The following is a 19832-nucleotide window of genomic DNA, read 5'->3' as shown; positions in this document are numbered from 1 at the left end:
GGTTAGCTATCATTTACCTTTAGTTTTGGATCAGTATTGGCTTAAGCATCAGAAGGCAAAGAGAATTAAATTGAAACAGTATTTTGCTTTTGCTGTTAATGATGACGATGATAACCTGAACATTTTTATGTTAGTTTACCTTTTGATAAGTTTAGAATGCTACGCTACATTTTTAATATTCAAGTGGTCAACAAGACTCCTGGGCTTCTGAAAAACCTCACACTTGGCTACAACATCCACGACAACTATTTGAACAGACTTGTGACTTCAGATGCCTTGCTAGACATGCTCTCAATGGGAGAAGCCAATGTTCCCAACTACAGCTGTGGAAGGAAGGACCACCTTTTGGCTCTTGTTGATGCAGCTACCGATGACATCTCCGTCCAGATGTCAACCTTAGGAGGCCCCTACAAAGTCCCTCAGGTTTGTATGTGTGTTTTTCTATTGTTAAGTTGAATGGGCTGGTAAGTTGGTATGTGATAGATCCAACCGTATCTTCACTTTGAAATTGAAGAACTGCTTTTCAGCATGGCCATTCTAGGTGAAATGGTTAGGAATTGGGATCTACAGGGTTTAGGAGGCAAGGATCAAAACAGTGATATCCTCTTATGGCATCTTCATCATTGCTTTGGATCTTCTGTTTCATGCTTAGGAAGGTGAGAAGAGACTGTATGTTCAACAAAGGGTCTTCCATATAAAAGGAAGTTACAACAGAGATGGGAAATCATCCTTTGTACATAATGTTAACAAAAGTAATATTTTCAATGGTCAACATTTTAACCCACATGCTTACTATTTTTTATCCTTAAATATTTATGATGAAGTTCATCAGATGTTGAGACTCTAGAAAGAGTGCAGAGAAGAGTAACAAAGATGATTAGGGGATTGGCGGCTAAATCACATCAAGAACAGTTGCAGGAACTGGGTATGTCTAGTTTAATGAAAAGAAGGACTACAGTCTATTCATGTCTATTTATATTGAAATGTTATTCTAGTGTCCATTATGCTACTTGTAAAATAATTAACCAACCTATGTAATTCTAATTTTAATACATATTTATTAAGATATATTTATGAAGAATTCCAACAATATTCTTCATTGCTTTTTCAGATCAGTTTTGAATTTTTTTCAGAGTCACTGCATGATAAAAGTCAACTGCCCTTTTATTACCGACTTCTACCCTCAAAAGGCATCCTGTACCCAGGAATTATCCGAGTGCTCCTCCATTTTAGATGGACCTTGATTGGTCTTTTTGCTACAGACACAGAAAATGGACAGAATTTTATGAGGACTTTGACTCCTTTGCTTGTCAAGAATGGAATTTGTGTGGCTCTATCACAGCAATTCTCGACAACTGGAGATACAGCACACTTCAGGGTTGCCCTCTCTAAATGGAGACAAGTCAATGTCTTTCTTCACTATATAGAATATGGTGCCGTTTTGGACAGAATTCTTCCTTTCCATTTAACATTTATGCATTTGCCAGGACCCGTTGAAGAGAAAGTCTGGATCACCACACTCATTGGACTATTTCCACTGAAAAATGACAGACATCTCAAATATATTAATAGTATTTGGACTGTTGCTTTAGAGGAAAAAAAACGGCCAATAAAGGATGCCTTTGAACCCAGTTTCTTAGTGAACCCACCCTTAGGAGAACAGTCATTTCTTTGTCTTTTTTCAAAGCACGTCTTTTCTGTCAAAGGCCGGAAAAGATGCATTGAGAAAGATCCACTGGGCACCCAAAAGAAAAAGAACATGATTGCAATCAAGAATGTCCACCATTTTTACACTGCCGTTAACACTCTGGCCCATGCCTTGAATGCTGCGTATTCCTCCAGATCCAGGAGGAGAAGGAAGAAGGTGAAAGAAAGGTTGGGGGCTCCGAGACTGCAGCCGTGGGAGGTAAGGGGTCCCGACAAGGATCCATTCAACAATTTCCTTTTGAGAAGGAATCCAAAGGAGAAGGAAAGGAACTATATTAACATTAACAGAATTGGAAGGGACCTTGGAGGTCATCTAGTCCAACCCCTAGGAATTCAAACCGCCAAACTTCTGACCTTTCTGATAGACAAGCTCAGTGTCTTAGCCACTTGAGCTACCTAGTCAGGCTCATTCTAGTTGTGCTACAGAATGCCAAAAGGTTTGGCCAAAGTCATCACTCAGGTGATAGTGTTCACAAGAGCAGGAACTATGACAGATATTGTTTGATATTAAACACTGCTAATATTTAAAACATGTGTGCATTTTTAAACAAGTTCCTGTACATATGGATTTATGATTAGCATTATAGAATTTTACCTTTATACATTTGCAGGAATCTTCCACTCAACGTAGCTCAGCCTCTCATCTCCACAGGAATCCCAATTAAAGCTTCTCTGACTGATGACTGCTCAGTCTTTGGATTAAGACAATCAGTGAAGGGGAGACTGAAATTATCTAAAACTCTCCCTCTTTTAAGAAGCTTTTTTCCCTCTCGTATTCAGTCAGAAAGGGACGTGGTGGCTCAGTGGCTAAGACACTGAGCTTGTCGATCAAAAGGTCGGCAATTCAGCAGTTCAAATCCCTAGTGCCGTGTACTGGAGTGAGCTCCCATTACTTGTCCCAGCTTCTGCCAACCTAGCAGTTCGAAAGCACGTAAAAAATGCAAGTAGAAAAATAGGGACCACCTTTGGTGGGAAGGTAACAGTGTTCCGTGATCCTTTAGCATGTAGCCAGGCCGGCCACATGATCATGGAGACGTCCTCAGACAGCGCTGGCTCTTCAGCTTTGAAACAGAGATGAGCACCGCCCCCTAGAGTCAGGAACGACTAGCACATATGTACGAGAGAAACCTTTACCTTTTACCTTCATTCACTCAGAATCTCCTCTCTTATAACTGAATTCATTTTTCCATGTCTGACACTCTGGAATCTAAGCAAATCTTAGCTTCTCTGTGATGTCTTTTCAATTATTGGATATTTGCTGTAGCCTCCTTTTTGCAGCTAATACATTGTATTAGTTGAAAGAAGCGTTCCCAGACTCCTGATTTTCTGCTCCAGGAGACCAACATGGCTCTGCTCCTTGATGTCTTCCCTCAAGGTTAAAGGCAGCTCCTTTGATCTCTTCCTTGGCCATGTTACTGTTCCCTAAATTTCATCCTGTTTTTCTGCAATATCTTTTCCAAGTGTGATTCCTCCAAGGGGCACTTGGAGTTTCCCAATACAACCAACATTCACTTCCCGAGGTTCTTAAGGATACATTTGCTTTCTTTCCAGGATATCACATTGCTAATTCACGTTTGGTTTGCAGTCAACTACTATTTTGAGATCATTTTCACAAATATCAAATTTGAAATGCCTCAACCTTCCTGCCCCGTGTTTTATTTTTCTTCTTCTATGTGGAAGACCTCATACTTGTCTCTCTCTTAACTTCCATTCAGGGTTTATTTAGCCCATTTCGAGAAACCATTAAGATGTTGTTTTGAATTTTGTATACATTAGGGCATTCAGTTTTATATCGGCTAACAACTGGTAGTCATTTCTTTGTCGGTAAATTTAAATTTGTCGTAGAAGTGACTGCCTGCCAAGGCTCCCGGATTGGGGCTGAAAGGTGAAAGCAGTATGGTCTGTCCCGTATTTGTGTAGACCAGATTGCCCTGATAGACCGGTGTCAGCGGAAAAACACTTAACTGGTGGTCATGCAATTCCATTTTAATTTAATTTAATTTAATCTAATCTAATCTAATCTAATCTAATTTAATTTAATTTAATTTCTATGCCACCCAACTCCCTAGGGACTCCCTAGGGATTTTACCAGGATTTGACCACCTGTCTGCAAGGAGTCTAAATCCTTCCATTCTCCACCATCCAGTCAGAGCTGGAGAAGTTTCATAGATGAGAAGTGAAATGTCTTCAAATAAAAACCAGAAACTCCCATTGTCTCTTGAAAAAAGTACCTTTGGGTCAGGTTTTAATGATTAAGGGGTTCTTTTTTTTATGGGGAGCTGTATAAAAATCATATGAAAATAAAATTAATCTGACAGTAACCTTACAATAATGTAAAATTAGCTGGTCTGGATAGGTTTCCAGTATAGTCTTCTGGGAAAATATTAGCCTGGCAACTTTCTTCTTAACAAATCCATGCTTTCCAGAAATCATCTGTTGTTTTCAACGAATTTATAAATATTCTCTTCATTTGTGTAATTTATCTGTGATCTGTTCTAGAATGTTTCCTATCATTGACAAATTTTATAAATTATCATTTTTCAATACATAAATTGGCAGTATATGATTGACAAATTTTGCTGCATTTTTCTTTTTCATTTTTGAAGATAGTGGTAAAACCAGGTGTGAAGTTTCTGAAAGATGCCCTAATTAATTCACAAGCCATGAGCCAAACTTCAAAAGAAATACAGTCATTTTTTAGGAGCACCATTTCGGCAATATTCAGATGCAGTTAGAACTAATTCCACATAGATTTACGTTCCCCTATGACCCTGTCTCTCCTCTCCTCCCTGGCCATGTCATAAATCACATTCTCCAATTAATCACTTTGGCTGATTGTGAAATTCAACACTCTTCACTGATTGCAGAAAGAAAGCATGTATGGAATGTAGCTTCAGTTAGGGAAATCAATCAGCTCTATCAGTTCTCCCTCCCTCCTGCTCATGGCAACTTGAAAGCTTTGCAAGTTGACATTGGGGTGAAATCCAGCAGGTTCTGATAGGTTCTGGAGAACCAGTAGTGGAAATTTTGAGTAGTTCAGAGAACTGGCAAATACCACCTCTGACTGGCCCCAGAGTAGGGTGGCAATGGAGATTTTGCAATATCCTTCCCCCAGGAGTGGGGAGGGAATGGAGATTTTTGCAGTATCCTTCCCCTGCCACGCCCACCAAGCCACGCCCACAGAACCAGTAGTAAAAAAAAATGGATTTCACCACTGGGTAAAACCTGTTCTTCCAAATAAGACCACTGTAATGGAAGAAAGATTCAAGTGAGAACAGACAAAAAGGGATAATTGTTTACTAATTTTAAAATTCCTGGATGTTCCCATTCTAGTTCCATCCCTTTCTGGAGAAGACTGAATTTCTCAATCTTTCCATATACGAACTGTACTTGGACCAAAATGGAGATTTAGCAGCTAATCTGAAGATTGTGAGCTGGGTGTTTTTCCCTGAGAAGTATCTCATCAAAGAGAAAGTGGTGACTTTTGAAAGACAGAGGATCATTATCAACCAAGCTCTTTTGTCACAGCTAAAGTCGCGTAACAGGGTAAGAGAAACATTGATGTCTTTTCTCCCTTTTCCAAAGGACTGTGATCCATTTCATTGGACTAAGTCTACACACCATGGCTTACTGTTGAAATGGAGAAGCCATGTGAAGATGATAAAAGACCTTCAAGTGCTAGGAATGATAGCCTCAGGCTGTCCTCAAGTTGTAAAAGAAGAAGTCAATTTTGTTGACCAGTGCCTGAGTTCAGGTTTGGATTGAATTCAATGAAATTGACTTTAGATTGGATATAGGTCCTTTTGGTTCCAGTGGGAAATAAGCTTTGTAATCCGGATTCACCTTGTCCTTGTTGGGGTTGAGTGTCCCATGAAAGGGCAGTCAAGATATTTTTTAAGCAACTCAGACCTCTTGGAGTCCTATGGGCAACCATTTAAATATGAGCCAGCAGTGTGCAGCAGCTGCCAAAAAAAAAGCCAACACAGTTCTGGGCTGCATAAACAGAGGGATAGAATCAAGATCACGTGAAGTGTTAATACCACTTTATAATGCCTTGGTAAGGCCACACTTGGAATATTGCATTCAGTTTTGGTCATCATGACGTAAAAAAGATGTTGAGACTCTAGAAAGAGTGCAGAGAAGAGCAACAAAGATGATTAGGGGACTGGAGGCTAGAACATATGATTAACGGTTGCAGGAACTGGGTATGTCTAGTTTAATGAAAAGAAGGACTAGGGGAGACATGATAGCAGTCTTCCAATATTTCAGGGGCTGCCTCAAAGAAGAGGGAGTCAAGCTATTCTCCAAAGCACCTGAGGGCAGGACAAGAAGCAATGGATGGAAACTAATCAAGGAGAGAAGCAACTTAGAACTAAGGAGAAATTTCCTGACAGTTAGAACAATTAATCAGTGGAACAAGTTGCCACCCATGATTTCCACTACCAGTTCACCCAAACTGGTTCGAACTGGCTGAATACCACCTCTAGTTTTATAATAGTTATACAAATTTGTAATACAGATATGTTATTGTTCAATTGTCATGGAACAAATTTGTTATTCCATGCCAGTTGTTGTTACCTTATTGAAGTTCTTCAGCAGAAAGGATCTTGTCTTGGATATCTAGTTGAGCCTTATAAATATCTCCTTCTGACAACTTGTATCCATGTCCCAGATGCTGCAGCAAAAGATGCCTGACTTGTTCATTTTGAGGGACATGTCCTAATGACCTCACCTCTATCTCATATCACTACAGTTCTAGAAACTGAGCAGTCACTTTAAATCTTATTTCAAGAACATGTCAGCATGTCAGGCTGGTTAACGCTAGTGTTTTTTTTTTTTTAAATCCTTGTTTTTTCTGCTTAGTCTCTTCCTCAGTCCAAATGTGTGGGAAAATGTCAACCTGGATTTGTCAAGCGAGCTCGAGAAGGAGAGCCAGTTTGCTGCTATAACTGTGTTCCTTGTCCAGAGGGGACTATCTCCATTCAAGAAGGTACTCATGCTGAAGATAATGGAAGGACTTGTGGAAGTGGATTCGTCCAAAGCAAGGGTGTCAAACTCGCGTCAAAATCGTAGCATCACATCGGGACTTTTTTTCCCTTTGGTAACTGGGCAGGGGTGTGGCCAGTGTGTGATACATCTGGCACACAAGCCACGAGTTTGACTGCCCTGATCCAGAGTGTTTATATGGAACTGCAAATTAAAAGACAGTTTGAAGCTCAGCTGCTTTCTTGTTAATTTCCATACTGCACAATTTATGATCTATAGGAAAGAATAGTAAAAAAAAAAAAAAAAAAAAAAAAACTTAAAGAAGAAGTTGGATAGAGACAGGGTTCTGTGAAATATTGAACAAGCTTCATTATAGCCAGAGACAATATCTCTTCTGCTTTTTATTTTTGAATGTGATCTTCCACATTTATATCCCTAGGAACACCTGAGTTTATTGAAACTCAGGGAATTGTTTTAGGTCCACCTACTGGAAGGCTTATTTTGATACATTCTCCATGGGACTCCCCTTGAGGATCACCGGGAAGGTGTTGGTGATCCACAGTGACGTGGACAATTATGGGTGCACCTCATTTGACACATTTTATCATTGCTGCCAGCAGCCATTTCTGGTTATTTGCAGGACTAATTTTCTCTGTGAGATAACTAGGTTTTGTAAGATAAAACATCCTCAGGATCTAGTATATTAACAAGTGTCATCTGGCAGGACTCAGGATGTTTGCTTAGAAAAGTCACTTATTTCTTTTTTTTTTACTTCCAATATTTATTTATTTATTTATTTATTTATTTATTTATTTATTTATTTATTTATTTATTTATTTATTTATTTATTTATTTATTTATTTATTGGTTCGATTTATATGCCGCCCTTCTCCGGAGACTCAGGGCGGCTTACAATGCGTTGGAAGGAAGGCTGAGTCAACCTTGAGCCTGGTGAGATTTGAACTTGCAGTCATTGCAGGCAGCTGGTGCTACTTAACCGCACTTTAGTCTGCTGCGCCGCCAAGGCTCTTGCTTCCTATAAAGGTTCTGCACATTACAGAGGAAATTATTCATTTCCAAGAACTTCCCCAAATTTGATAGACCTCAGCAATATCAGCTACAGACAGACAGACAGACAGACAGACAGACAGACAGACAGACAGATAGATAGATAGATAGATAGATAGATGGATGATAGATAGAGGTGAGAGGTAGAAAGAGAGAGATAATAGAGATAGAGGTTGAGATAAATAGATATAAGAGAGAGAGAGAAAGAGAGATGATAGATAGATAGATAGATGGATGATAGATAGAGGTGAGAGGTAGAAAGAGAGAGATAATAGAGATAGAGGTTGAGATAAATAGATATAAGAGAGAGAGAGAAAGAGAGATGATAGATAGATAGATAGATAGATAGATAGATAGATAGATAGATAGATAGATATAGACAGACAGACAGACAGACAGACAGACAGACATAGAGATAGAAAATTCTATTCTTCAGAATCTTTTTTTGGTTAGAGCTCTTAACAAATGCTTCTTTGAAAATGCTTGTGGTATCAGCTATTGTCGCAAGAAGGTATTTCTTGAAATATAAAAGGTCAGAAAGTTAAAGAAATATTGCTTTGTTGTTTTCTCAGATACGGAACAATGCATAAACTGTCTGGATGATAAATATCCAAATGAGGACCGAGTTCAATGTATCCCCAAAGCTGAATCCTTCCTATTGTATGAAGAATATCTGGGCATCATCCTGGTCTCCTTTGCTCTATTCTTGTTCCTAACTACAGTGTTTCAGTTAATCATATTCATTAAATACCGAGAAACTCCCATTGTCAAAGCCAACAATCGTGACCTCTCTTATATCCTCCTGGTCTCCCTCCTGCTTTGCTTCTTGTCTCCTTTTCTCTTCATTGGTCAACCAAGGAAAGTCACCTGCCTTCTCCGACAGATGGTTTTCAGCATCACTTTCTCAGTCGCCAATTCTTCTCTCTTGGCCAAGACAGTCACCGTGGTGCTGGCTTTCCTGGCCACAAAACCAGGAAACCGAGTGAAGAGATGGTTGGGAAAGAGCTTGGCCAACTCCATCATCCTTTCTTGTTCTTCTGTCCAAATTACCCTCTGCTCCATCTGGCTTGGCATTTCTCCCCCATTCCCTGACTTTGACTTTCACTCTCAACCTGGAGTTGTCATCCTGCAATGCAATGAAGGCTCTGTTGTCATGTTCTACATCACCCTCAGTTACCTGGGCTTCCTGGCCGCCATCTGTTTCATAGTGGCTTTCCTGGCCAGGAATCTCCCTGGAGCCTTCAATGAAGCCAAGCTTATAACCTTCAGCATGCTGGTCTTCTGCAGTGTCTGGGTGACATTTGTGCCCACCTACCTGAGCACCAAAGGGAAATACATGGTGGCTGTGCAGATATTCTCCATCTTGGCCTCCAATGCTGGGCTGCTGGGTTGCATCTTCATTCCCAAATGCTACATTATCATTCTGAGGCCAGACCTGAATAGGAAGGATCAGCTTACAACCAGAAGAAATGAAGAAATGTGAGATAGAGGAATTTCAAGTCTCAGCATTTTCCAACAAGCTACACTTAGAAAATGGTCCAAGCTGCTCTCCTTACCTAAGCAGGCCAACAATTTTGGTTGAAATGATTGCAAGGCAGGTGCAAGAAGAGCAAGATATAAATAAAGATATAGAAGTATAAAGAAGTTGCTTCCAATGTTCTTCACAATTGTAATTATATTTTAACCTCTGACTAAAGTTAAAATGCAACTTTCCGTTTTCTTTAATCTATCCTGTCCAATCACTAAACCCATAAATTGCAAGTTCCAATACTAAGAGCACCCTAGACAATGTTTCATTGTGTCCCTTTCGTTTCGTCCCTTCCACAATTCCTGAGACATTGGGAGGTTTAATTGCTGAAATGGAGTTCAAAAATTAGCATATCTCCCCCCCTCTCTCATGTGTGTGTAATTGTTTTTGTGTTGGGGGAGGGGGAAGAGAAAGCAGGACATTCCTTGGATTGACACAATTGTCAATCTTTCTTTGAAGCATCATCTTTCCCTGGTCTTTCTCCACAGAATCAAAGTATATTAGAATAGAATAACAGAGTTGGAAGGGACCTTCCTCACAGACAGCTAGTCATTTGCATTTTTTTTTTGCATTCCCCACCATCCAGTCAGAGCTGAAGAAGCTTCTTGGATGCAGAAGCAAAACATCTTCAAAGAAAAACAGAAAGTCCAGAAAGCAAACTTGTTAGGCATCAACATGGCATTCAAAATAACAGCTGGAACCTGAAGTCCCCAACGAAATCAAACTCCAAGGCTTGAGGTTCCTCAAGGCTAATTTTGATTAGATATTGGCACATCTGGGAAAACCTGAATCTGAAGGCTTCCAGGTTTTCCTTACTCAAAAGAATGTTCAAGTCCTTGCCTTTCACCCACATGTCCACCACACGAACCAATCAGGTACCCTCTGGAACAGAAGATACCTCCTCATTCTTCTCAGCACAGCTCCAGGCCTTGACTTTCTAGAAAGAATGTTATTTTGACTACATATCCTCTTTACTCTATACAATCCCCCCTCCCATTCTCCCACAGTAGAATTTGTGGCAGGCCTGAAGCCTGATGGCTGAAAGGTAGAAAGATGGCTTCCAGGTCTGACACTGGTAGCCAGGCACTGTGAGTAGAAGCCTAAGGCCCTACAGTGGGACAACCTTTGATTATCATAAAGAGTGAGCCACATTCTACCTGTCTCAGTCAGGATGGTTCTACCTTTCCTGACAGCTTCCCTCTCTCACTCAACCCCCCCCCCCAGTTAACTCTTATAGGACAAGGTATACATCAGAGGTGGGTTCTAAAATTTTTTACTACCGGTTCTGTGGGCGTGGCTTATTTTGTGGGCATGGCTTGGGGGTAATGTGACTGGGTGGGTGTGGCCAACTTTTTTTTAAAAAAAGCATTATTTCAACAACCTTAAGAGGTTGCAGAAAAAAATGCTTTTAGAAGCCTCTGACGATCAGGCAAGTCATCTGGGATTACCAGACGCTTTTAAAGGGATTTTTTTTTCCTACAAGCTCCTCGGCTGAAGAAATTGCAGGAAAACATGCTTTTAGAAGCTTCTGACGATCAGGCAAATCTGCTGGGATCGCCAGAGGCTTTTAAAGGGATTCTTTTTTCCTACAACCTCTTCAGCTGAAGAGGTTGCAGAAAAAATGTTTTCAGAAGCCTCTGAAAATCCCAGCTGAGCCGCACGATCATCAGAGGCTTTTTAAAAAACTTTTAAAAGCATTTTTTCAGCCAAAGACGTTATAGAAAAAATGCTTTTAAAAGCAAAAAAAAAAAGCCTCTGATGAGGTGGGCGGGGTAAGCAAACGGTGACTGGGCTGGGGACTGGTTCAGGGGCGTGGCCAGCCAATGTTATTACCGGTTCTCCGAACTACTAAATTTTTTTACTACCGGTTCTTGCGAACCGGTGCGAACCGGGAGCAACCCACCACTGGTATACATATCAATGTCCTCTCCCTCCAGGTAAGAAATGTAATCACAAAAGAACAAAAAAAAAAATGATTCAGTGACATCAGGAACAAAGGACCTCCTAACCACATTCACCAAGTACTTGGCAATCTTTGGGGTTGTCTCTGAGATGGGTAGGCCAAAGGGGCAACCAACTACATACACAAGAAAAAGAAGAGGGACCACAAGGTTGACTTAGCCTTCCATCCTTCCAAGGTCAGTAAAATGAGAACCCAGATTGTTGAGGGCAATAAGCTGACTCTGTAAACCACTTAGAGAGGGCTGTAAAGCACTGTGAAGTGGTATATAAGTCGCTTCGACTTATATCGAAGTCGCTGCGATTGCTATTAAAGCAGTTTCTGGAAGGGTATGGCAAGAAATCAGATGGCACCATGGACCATGCTGTGGGAATTGCTGCCATAGCAGTCCTTTTTATGTCTAGTAAAATTTTTAAAAAGCTTCAGAATATAAAGTTTCTCAGTGTGTTAAACAAATACAGAAGGACAAAAGAGAGAGAGAAAAAATAAAAAGTTAATTCCACTCTATAACTTTCTCCCTATTAAGAAAATGGAACAGTCCACACACAGGCTGTCATTTTCCTGCTCTTAGTCAACTCTCATCCAAAAATTGATATTTCTAGAATAAAAAAAGGAAATAAAACTTCTCCTCAGTCACAAGTAATCAGGAGTCATAAATGGATATCTAACAGAAAAGAAAATCACAAACAGGCCCAACTCTTCACATTAGACAGGGTTCAAAATATTGATTATTTAATTGGCATTAGAAGAGAGTGCCACCAACCTAGAATATCACCAAACTCCATAACTGTGGATGGATGAACTTTCCCAATGGTCTCTGGAGACAAGTTGCTACATTGGAAAAACAGGAGAAATCATCTGGGTGTTGAACTATCGTTGTCCATCATCACTTTCTGGATAAGACCTGCAATAAAAGACCACAACCACTACAGAATAATGCCCCCAGGGATGGAGCTATGATTTTTCACTAAGATTTTTTTTTTACTCCTCTGGAAAGGGAGCCCTGAAGAAGCTTGGTCTTCCCAGAGGAAAAGTTGCTTCTCTGTAATTTTCAAAATTCTGGCCTCTGATGTCTTCTGCTACTTCTCCAGTGATCGTCTTTGAGGTAAACATCAGACAGAATCAACATCTTGCATCAGAAAAGGATAAATACCTCAGTCACACACATTGTGCCACAGATTTTGTGACAGGTAGTGACTATGCTACTGAATATACATTCTGTCTTTTCCAGGTGAAGCTTGGTTTGTCTCTTTCTGAATCATGAAAGCCACTAGAATTTCCAAATTGTGAAGATGCTTTGAATTCATCTAACTCTTCTTCTTGTTCTTTCTTAGAAACAGGAAGGGGACTGATTCAGACCTATGAATTATGGATCTTCTGTTTCTATTTCTGATCCTTCTAGTCCAGCCAATTTCTGGGAGGTTTAGGATGAAGTGCCCATTGAACTTGAAGCACCAGAGTAGAAAAAAACCATGGAGCTATTACAGGCCAGGAGACCATCTCATTAGTATGATCACCACTGGAACAAAAATAGTGCGTATGACAATGATGCTTTTCGACAGCGCTCCTTATAATCAGTTTGACACGTAAGTCATTCAGTGTGGTGGTGTAATCCTAACCCTCTATTTCAGAGGTGGGTTTCAGCAGGTTCTGACCAATTCTGGAGAACCGGTAGCGGAAATTTTGAGTAGTTCAGAGAACCGGTAGTAAAAATTCTGACTGGCCCCACCCCCATCTATTCTCTGCCTCCTGAGTCCCAGCTGATTGGGAGGAAATGGGGATTTTGTAGTGGGGTGGGAATGGAGATTTTACAGTATCCTTCTCCTGCCATGCCTACCAAGCCATGCCCACAGAACTGGTAGTAAAAAAAATTTGAAACCCACCACTGCTCTATTTGCTCTTCTAACATTTTCATTCTTTTCTTCTTATTTCACTTATGCCTATATCGTAGGACCTGTCTAATTTGTTGAACTGTCTGGATTTCCATTGTTCCTCCCTTTTGACTTATTTTGTAGAAAAAGCTCAAATCCAGAAATGGGGCAGGAAAAAAATACCTGAAATAGTACAGATCCTTTCCTGGTCCTATCATGAGTTATCACTTGAATACCAACTTTAGTTTAAAGTAGTTAGTGAAGGAGTTGTAGTTGCCTCTGCCCAGCCCATTTATATAGTTTTATAATTGCTCATTCATATTCAATACCTGATCCTTATAGGGACAGAGAATGAGTTGATTTTAGAATTGCTTTCCTGGGTCACTTATAAAACAACCTCTTCCTATAATAATGATTGTACTTTAATGATTGAATGATTCTGAATCCTGGTTACTTGGCAGCTGAAAATTACTGCTGTTACAAATAATGATTTATTTATGATTCATAACCTTAGTGGGCCGGGACGTGGTAGCTCAGTAGCTAAGATGCTGAGCTTGTTGATCGAAAGGTTGGCAGTTCAACGGTTTGAATCCCTAGTGCTGCTTAACGGGGTGAGCTCCCGTGACTTGTCCCAGCTTCTGCCAACCTAGCAGTTCAAAAGCATGTAAAAAATGCAAGTAGAAAAATAGGGACCACCTTTGGTGGGAAGGTAACACCTTTGGCGTTAAGTCATGCCAGCCATATGACCATGGAGACGTCTTCAGACAGCACTGGCTCTTCGGCTTTGAAATGGGGATGAGCACCGTCCCCTAGAGTCAGGAACAACTAGCACATATGTGCGAGGGGAACCTTTACCTTTACCTTTAACCTTAGTGGAAAACTATCTCATTGAAAAGAAAAGGTGATGGTTAGCTATCATTTACCTTTAGTTTTGGATCAGTATTGGCTTAAGCATCAGAAGGCAAAGAGAATTAAATTGAAACAGTATTTTGCTTTTGCTGTTAATGATGATGATGATAACCTGAACATTTTTATGTTAGTTTACCTTTTGATAAGTTTAGAATGCTACGCTACATTTTTAATATTCAAGTGGTCAACAAGACTCCTGGGCTTCTGAAAAACCTCACACTTGGCTACAACATCCACGACAACTATTTGAACAGACTTGTGACTTCAGATGCCTTGCTAGACATGCTCTCAATGGGAGAAGCCAATGTTCCCAACTACAGCTGTGGAAGGAAGGACCACCTTTTGGCTCTTGTTGATGCAGCTACCGATGACATCTCCATCCAGATGTCAACCTTAGGAGGCCCCTACAAAGTCCCTCAGGTTTGTATGTGTGTTTTTCTATTGTTAAGTTGAATGGGCTGGTAAGTTGGTATGTGATAGATCCAACCGTATCTTCACTTTGAAATTGAAGAACTGCTTTTCAGCATGGCCATTCTAGGTGAAATGGTTAGGAATTGGGATCTACAGGGTTTAGGAGGCAAGGATCAAAACAGTGATATCCTCTTATGACATCGTCATCATTGCTTTGGGTCTTGTTTGTATGTTCAAACAAAGTGTCTTCCATACAAAAGGAAGGTACAGCAGAGATGGGAAATCATCCTTTGTACATAATGTTAACAAAAATAATATTTTCAATGGTCAACATTTTAACCCATATGCTTACTATTTTTTATCCTTAAATATTTATGATGAAGTTCATCAGATGTTGAGACTCTAGAAAGAGTGCAGAGAAGAGTAACAAAGATGATTAGGGGATTGGAGGCTAAATCACATCAAGAACAGTTGCAGGAACTGGGTATGTCTAGTTTAATGAAAAGAAGGACTACAGTCTATTCATGTCTATTTATATTGAAATGTTATTCTAGTGTCCATTATGCTACTTGTAAAATAATTAACCAACCTATGTAATTCTAATTTTAATACATATTTATTAAGATATATTTATGAAGAATTCCAACAATATTCTTCATTGCTTTTTCAGATCAGTTTTGAATTTTTTTCAGAGTCACTGCATGATAAAAGTCAACTGCCCTTTTATCACCGACTTCTACCCTCAAAAGGCATCCTGTACCCAGGAATTATCCGAGTGCTCCTCCATTTTAGATGGACCTTGATTGGTCTTTTTGCTACAGACACAGAAAATGGACAGAATTTTATGAGGACTTTGACTCCTTTGCTTGTCCAGAATGGAATTTGTGTGGCTCTATCACAGCAATTCTCGACAACTGGAGATACAGCACACTTCAGGGTTGCCCTCTCTAAATGGAGACAAGTCAATGTCTTTCTTCACTATATAGAATATGGTGCCGTTTTGGACAGAATTCTTCCTTTCCATTTAACATTTATGCATTTGCCAGGACCCGTTGAAGAGAAAGTCTGGATCACCACACTCATTGGACTATTTCCACTGAAAAATGACAGACATCTCAAATATATTAATAGTATCTGGACTGTTGCTTTAGAGGAAAAAAAATGGCCGACAAAGGATGACTTTGAACCCAGTTTCTTTGTGAATCCACCTTTGGGAGACCAGTCATTTCTTTGTTTTTTTTCAAAGCACATCTTTTACGTCAAAGGCCGGAAAAGATGCATTGAGAAAGCACCACTGGGCACCCAAAAGAAAAAGAATGTGATTGCAATCAAGAATGTCCACCATTTTTACACTGCTGTTAACACTCTGGCCCATGCCTTGAATGCTGCATATTCCTCCAGATCCAGGAGGAGAAGGAAGAAGGTGAAAGAAAGGTTGGGGGCTCCGAGGCTGCAGCCGTGGGAGGTAAGGGGTCCCGACAAGGATCCATTCAACAATTTCCTTTTGAGAAGGAATCCAAAGGAGAAGGAAAGGAACTATATTAACATTAACAGAATTGGAAGGGACCTTGGAGGTCATCTAGTCCAACCCCTGGGGATTCAAACCGCCGAACTGCTGACCTTTCTGATCGACAAGCTCAGTGTCTTAGCCACTTGTGCTACCTAGTCAGGCTCATTCTAGTTGTGCTACAGAATGCCAAAAGGTTTGGCCAAAGTAATTGCTCAGGTGATAGTGTTCACAAGAGCAGGAACTATGACAGATATTGTTTGATATTAAACACTGCTAATATTTAAAACATGTGTGCATTTTTAAACAAGTTCCTGTACATATGGATTTATGATTAGCATTATAGAATTTTACCTTTATACATTTGCAGGAATCTTCCACTCAACGTAACTCAGCCTCTCATCTCCGCAGGAATCCCAATTAAAGCTTCTCTGACTGATGACTGCTCAGTCTTTGGATTAAGACAATCAGTGAAGGGGAGACTAAAATTCTCTGGTTCTCTTTGTTAAGGTTATTGTTGTTGTGTTACCAACCAGCAGAGTAGATTGCACAGTGAAACGTTGCTGAGAGCAATGAATAAGAGTTATGCAAACTGGTTTATCAAAAGCTTACTTTATAGTAGAAAAACAGTCTCATAGTCTTTAAACAAATTCCAAGTCTTTGCCAGTAAATCAGTCCAGTAGTTACAGAATCTTCTTACCCAACAAACAGTAGTTGGTTAGAATAACAAACTCACTCTGGTTCACAAACCACGATGGTTGCAGATCCATCCAATGATTATTAGCAGATAACACCTCCTCTCAATGGTAGCTTATCATCAACAGCAGCATCATAGCAGCAACCTCTCAACAGCATATCATAGCAGCAACCTCTCAACAGCATATCATAGCAGCAACTGAACACGTTGCAGTACCTTGCTTAAATATTCTCACAACCAGTAATTATGTGATTACAGCATGACTCAGCATTAAAGCCACATTATACAGTTTCAGCTTAAAGTAACAGTACACTTATATTGCCTGGACAATTGTTAGGCTCAAACCATATCCTAACATTCTCCCCTTTGGACAGGTCAATATATACAGTCTAGATTCTTAATCCATAGCTTTCACAACACGTTCTATGTTTTATAGCACCTTGCGCTTTGGTAAAATTATCAGCTATATTGTCTTCTGACATACAATATTCCAACTTAACCATGTTGCTTTGGATACACTGACGAACATTCAGATACCTAATGTCAGTATACTTAGTTCTAGTTTTAACTGCTAAATTTGTAGCCATTTTTATAGCAGCTTGGTTGTCCTCATGTATTACAATTGGATAATCAATATTTAAACCAATATCCATCATTAGTTGTTTATAATAAATCAGATCTGTACAAACTAGTGACAAACATGAGAATTCCGCCTCCATAGTCGAAAGACTAATATGTTTTTGACGAATAGATTTCCAGCCAATCAGACAATTGTCTAACATGATAGCTATACCCGATGTGGACTTTCTGGTGGTCACATCAGTAGCAAAACTGGCATCAGCATATGCACTCAATACTAAATCATTGTTAGGTTCTAGATACAATGCATAATGCATCGTCATTTTCAGATATCTTAATATACGCTTTGCAGCCTGCCAATGCCTATCAGTTGGCTCTGCGTTATATCTCGCTAATTGGTTTACTCCAAATGAAATATCGGGTCTCGACCAATTGCTTATATAAGATAGACTACCTATAAGAGACTGGTAAATCTCCTTACTAAATTTAGGACTTTGGATTTCACCTTGTTGAAAATCCTGTGCCATAGGCGTTTTAGCTGGCTTACATAGCTCCATGCCATAACGTTTTAACATTTGGCTTATTTTGCTAGATTGAGATATTTTATAACCTCTAGCTGTTTGATTTATATCTAGACCTAAATAATGCCTAATATTTCCCAAATTTCTGATTTTAAATTTAGTTTCTAACTGTTTAACAATATCTATGGCTTCCTTGTCAGTTTTAGTTATTATGGTTATATCATCTGTAAACAATAACAAAAATGATACTACACCATTAGTTTCTCTTTTAAAGAGACATTTATCCGCTACACCTTCATGAAAACCGATCCTATTTAGCTCTTTAACTATACATTGGTTCCACTCAAACCCTGATTGTCTCAAACCATAAAGGCTTTTATTTAACTTCCAACAATCAGTGTGGTTTTGTGTTTCAACTCCTAAAGGCTTCTTCATATAGATGGTGTGTCTTAATGGAGCATGCAAGTATGCTGTCTCTACGTCTATATGGTTAATGCTATATTTATGCTTAGCCGCCCACACTAGCATTGTTCTTAAAGTACTAGCACGTAAACTAGGAGCAAAAACCTCATCAAAATCATTTTCGGTCTGAGAAAAACCTTGATCTACAAGGCGAGCTTTATGGGTTACTGTGCCATCTATGCTTTTCTTAATTTTGTAAACCCATCTACAACCTATTAACTTTTTCACCAGGTGGCAATTTCACAGTTTCATAAACACCTAACTTAGTTAAAGAATTAATTTCTTTACTCATTGCCTCCTTCCAAGCATTCTGCTCCTTTTCAGGATAAAGCTTGATATCCTCATACCTTGAAGGCTCAATATTCACTTGGCAAACTACGGTTGCTTTATATCAATCAGGTGGATGCCTTTCCCTAGTTGATCTCCTAGGTAAAACAGGACTTACAGCAGATTGCTCATCTGACTCCTCCCCTAAAACTGCATCCTCTAAACCTACTTCCTGTTCTTCCTCCTTGATAGAGGTTTTTACATCATCTAAATCCTCAGGAATATCATCAGGAATATGATGCTCTATACTAACAGTATTCTTATCATGTCTATAATCTGCACGCTCTAGTTTATCCCATCCTTCATGCTCTAGAAATTTAGCACTTGCACTACAGTAAACACTAGTAGTTCCTTGTGCCCAAAATCTAAAAGATCTATGATTTGATTCATAGCCAACGAAAAACATTTTTCTGGCTCTGTTGATCCTTTCTCCTTAAACTAGATGGAATATGTACCCAAGCTGGGGTTCCAAATGTGTGTAAGTAACTAAGATTTGGTTTCCTCCCATGCCATAAGGTGAATGGTATTTCACCTGTAGAGGAATGAACCACATTGTTTAACACATGGTTAGCACACATAACAGCCTCACCCCATAAATTTTCAGGCAAACCAGAATCTGCCAACATAGTTCTAGTCATGGCTTGTAATGTCTGACCTCGTCTTTCAATAAACGAATTGTGCTGTGCTCTGTACAGAGCAGACCGTTTATGCTGGATCCCTGCATCCTGCAAAAACTTTTCTAATCTTTGGTTGGTAAATTCTGTACCATTATCAGTAACTAAGCATTTAACTTTAAATTTCTGTTTCCTTTCTACAAAACGTAGCCAGTTGTTAATATGCTTGAATGTTTCACATTTTGTTTTCATTAGATAACAGAATCCATATCTTGAATAATGGTCAACTATACTCAGAATATAGCAGGCACCTCCTATGCTAGGTTTCTTGGGTCCAATTAGATCTATAAACACTACCTCTAATGGATTTGTGGTTTTAAAACCATTAACACAGTTTGCTGGTGTAACCCTACTTTTTTGCTGACTACAGCATTGCAGTTTAGATATTTACTACATGCATGTAATTTTATACCTTCAGATAAGGAGGTATAAAAGATAAGGACCTTCAGTCCTGAAATTTAAATGCCCAAGTCTCCGGTGTAACAGATGAATACATTCATCATGTGGTTTAACATTCTTATAAACAGACTTAGATTTAGCCACCAATACTGGGTTATCCCTTAAAACAAATAAATCATTTTCTAAACTTGCAGTAACAATTTTGCCATCTTTCTCAATAAAGCAT

The 19832-nt window shown here is 39.4% G+C and overlaps 1 protein-coding gene across 1 annotated transcript; it reads left to right on the top strand.

Moving 5' to 3' along the window:
* Positions 1-156: 156 nt before the first annotated feature.
* Positions 157-12601, top strand: LOC139309781 (vomeronasal type-2 receptor 26-like). Its single transcript, XM_070933988.1, has 4 exons — positions 157-423; positions 1843-1906; positions 8334-9037; positions 12584-12601. The coding sequence occupies exons 1-4, from the start codon at positions 157-159 to the stop codon at positions 12599-12601; spliced, it is 1053 nt and encodes a 350-aa protein (XP_070790089.1).
* The last annotated feature ends 7231 nt before the right edge of the window (positions 12602-19832 follow it).

Source organism: Pituophis catenifer, unplaced genomic scaffold (genome assembly GCF_029215685.1).
Source record: "Pituophis catenifer annectens isolate HBS135680 unplaced genomic scaffold, rPitCat1.0.hap2 SCAF_2, whole genome shotgun sequence".
NCBI classification, from domain to species: Eukaryota; Metazoa; Chordata; class Lepidosauria; order Squamata; family Colubridae; genus Pituophis; species Pituophis catenifer.
The sequence above is the reverse complement of the archived record's forward strand: the minus strand, read 5'-3'. Positions and strand labels throughout refer to the sequence as shown.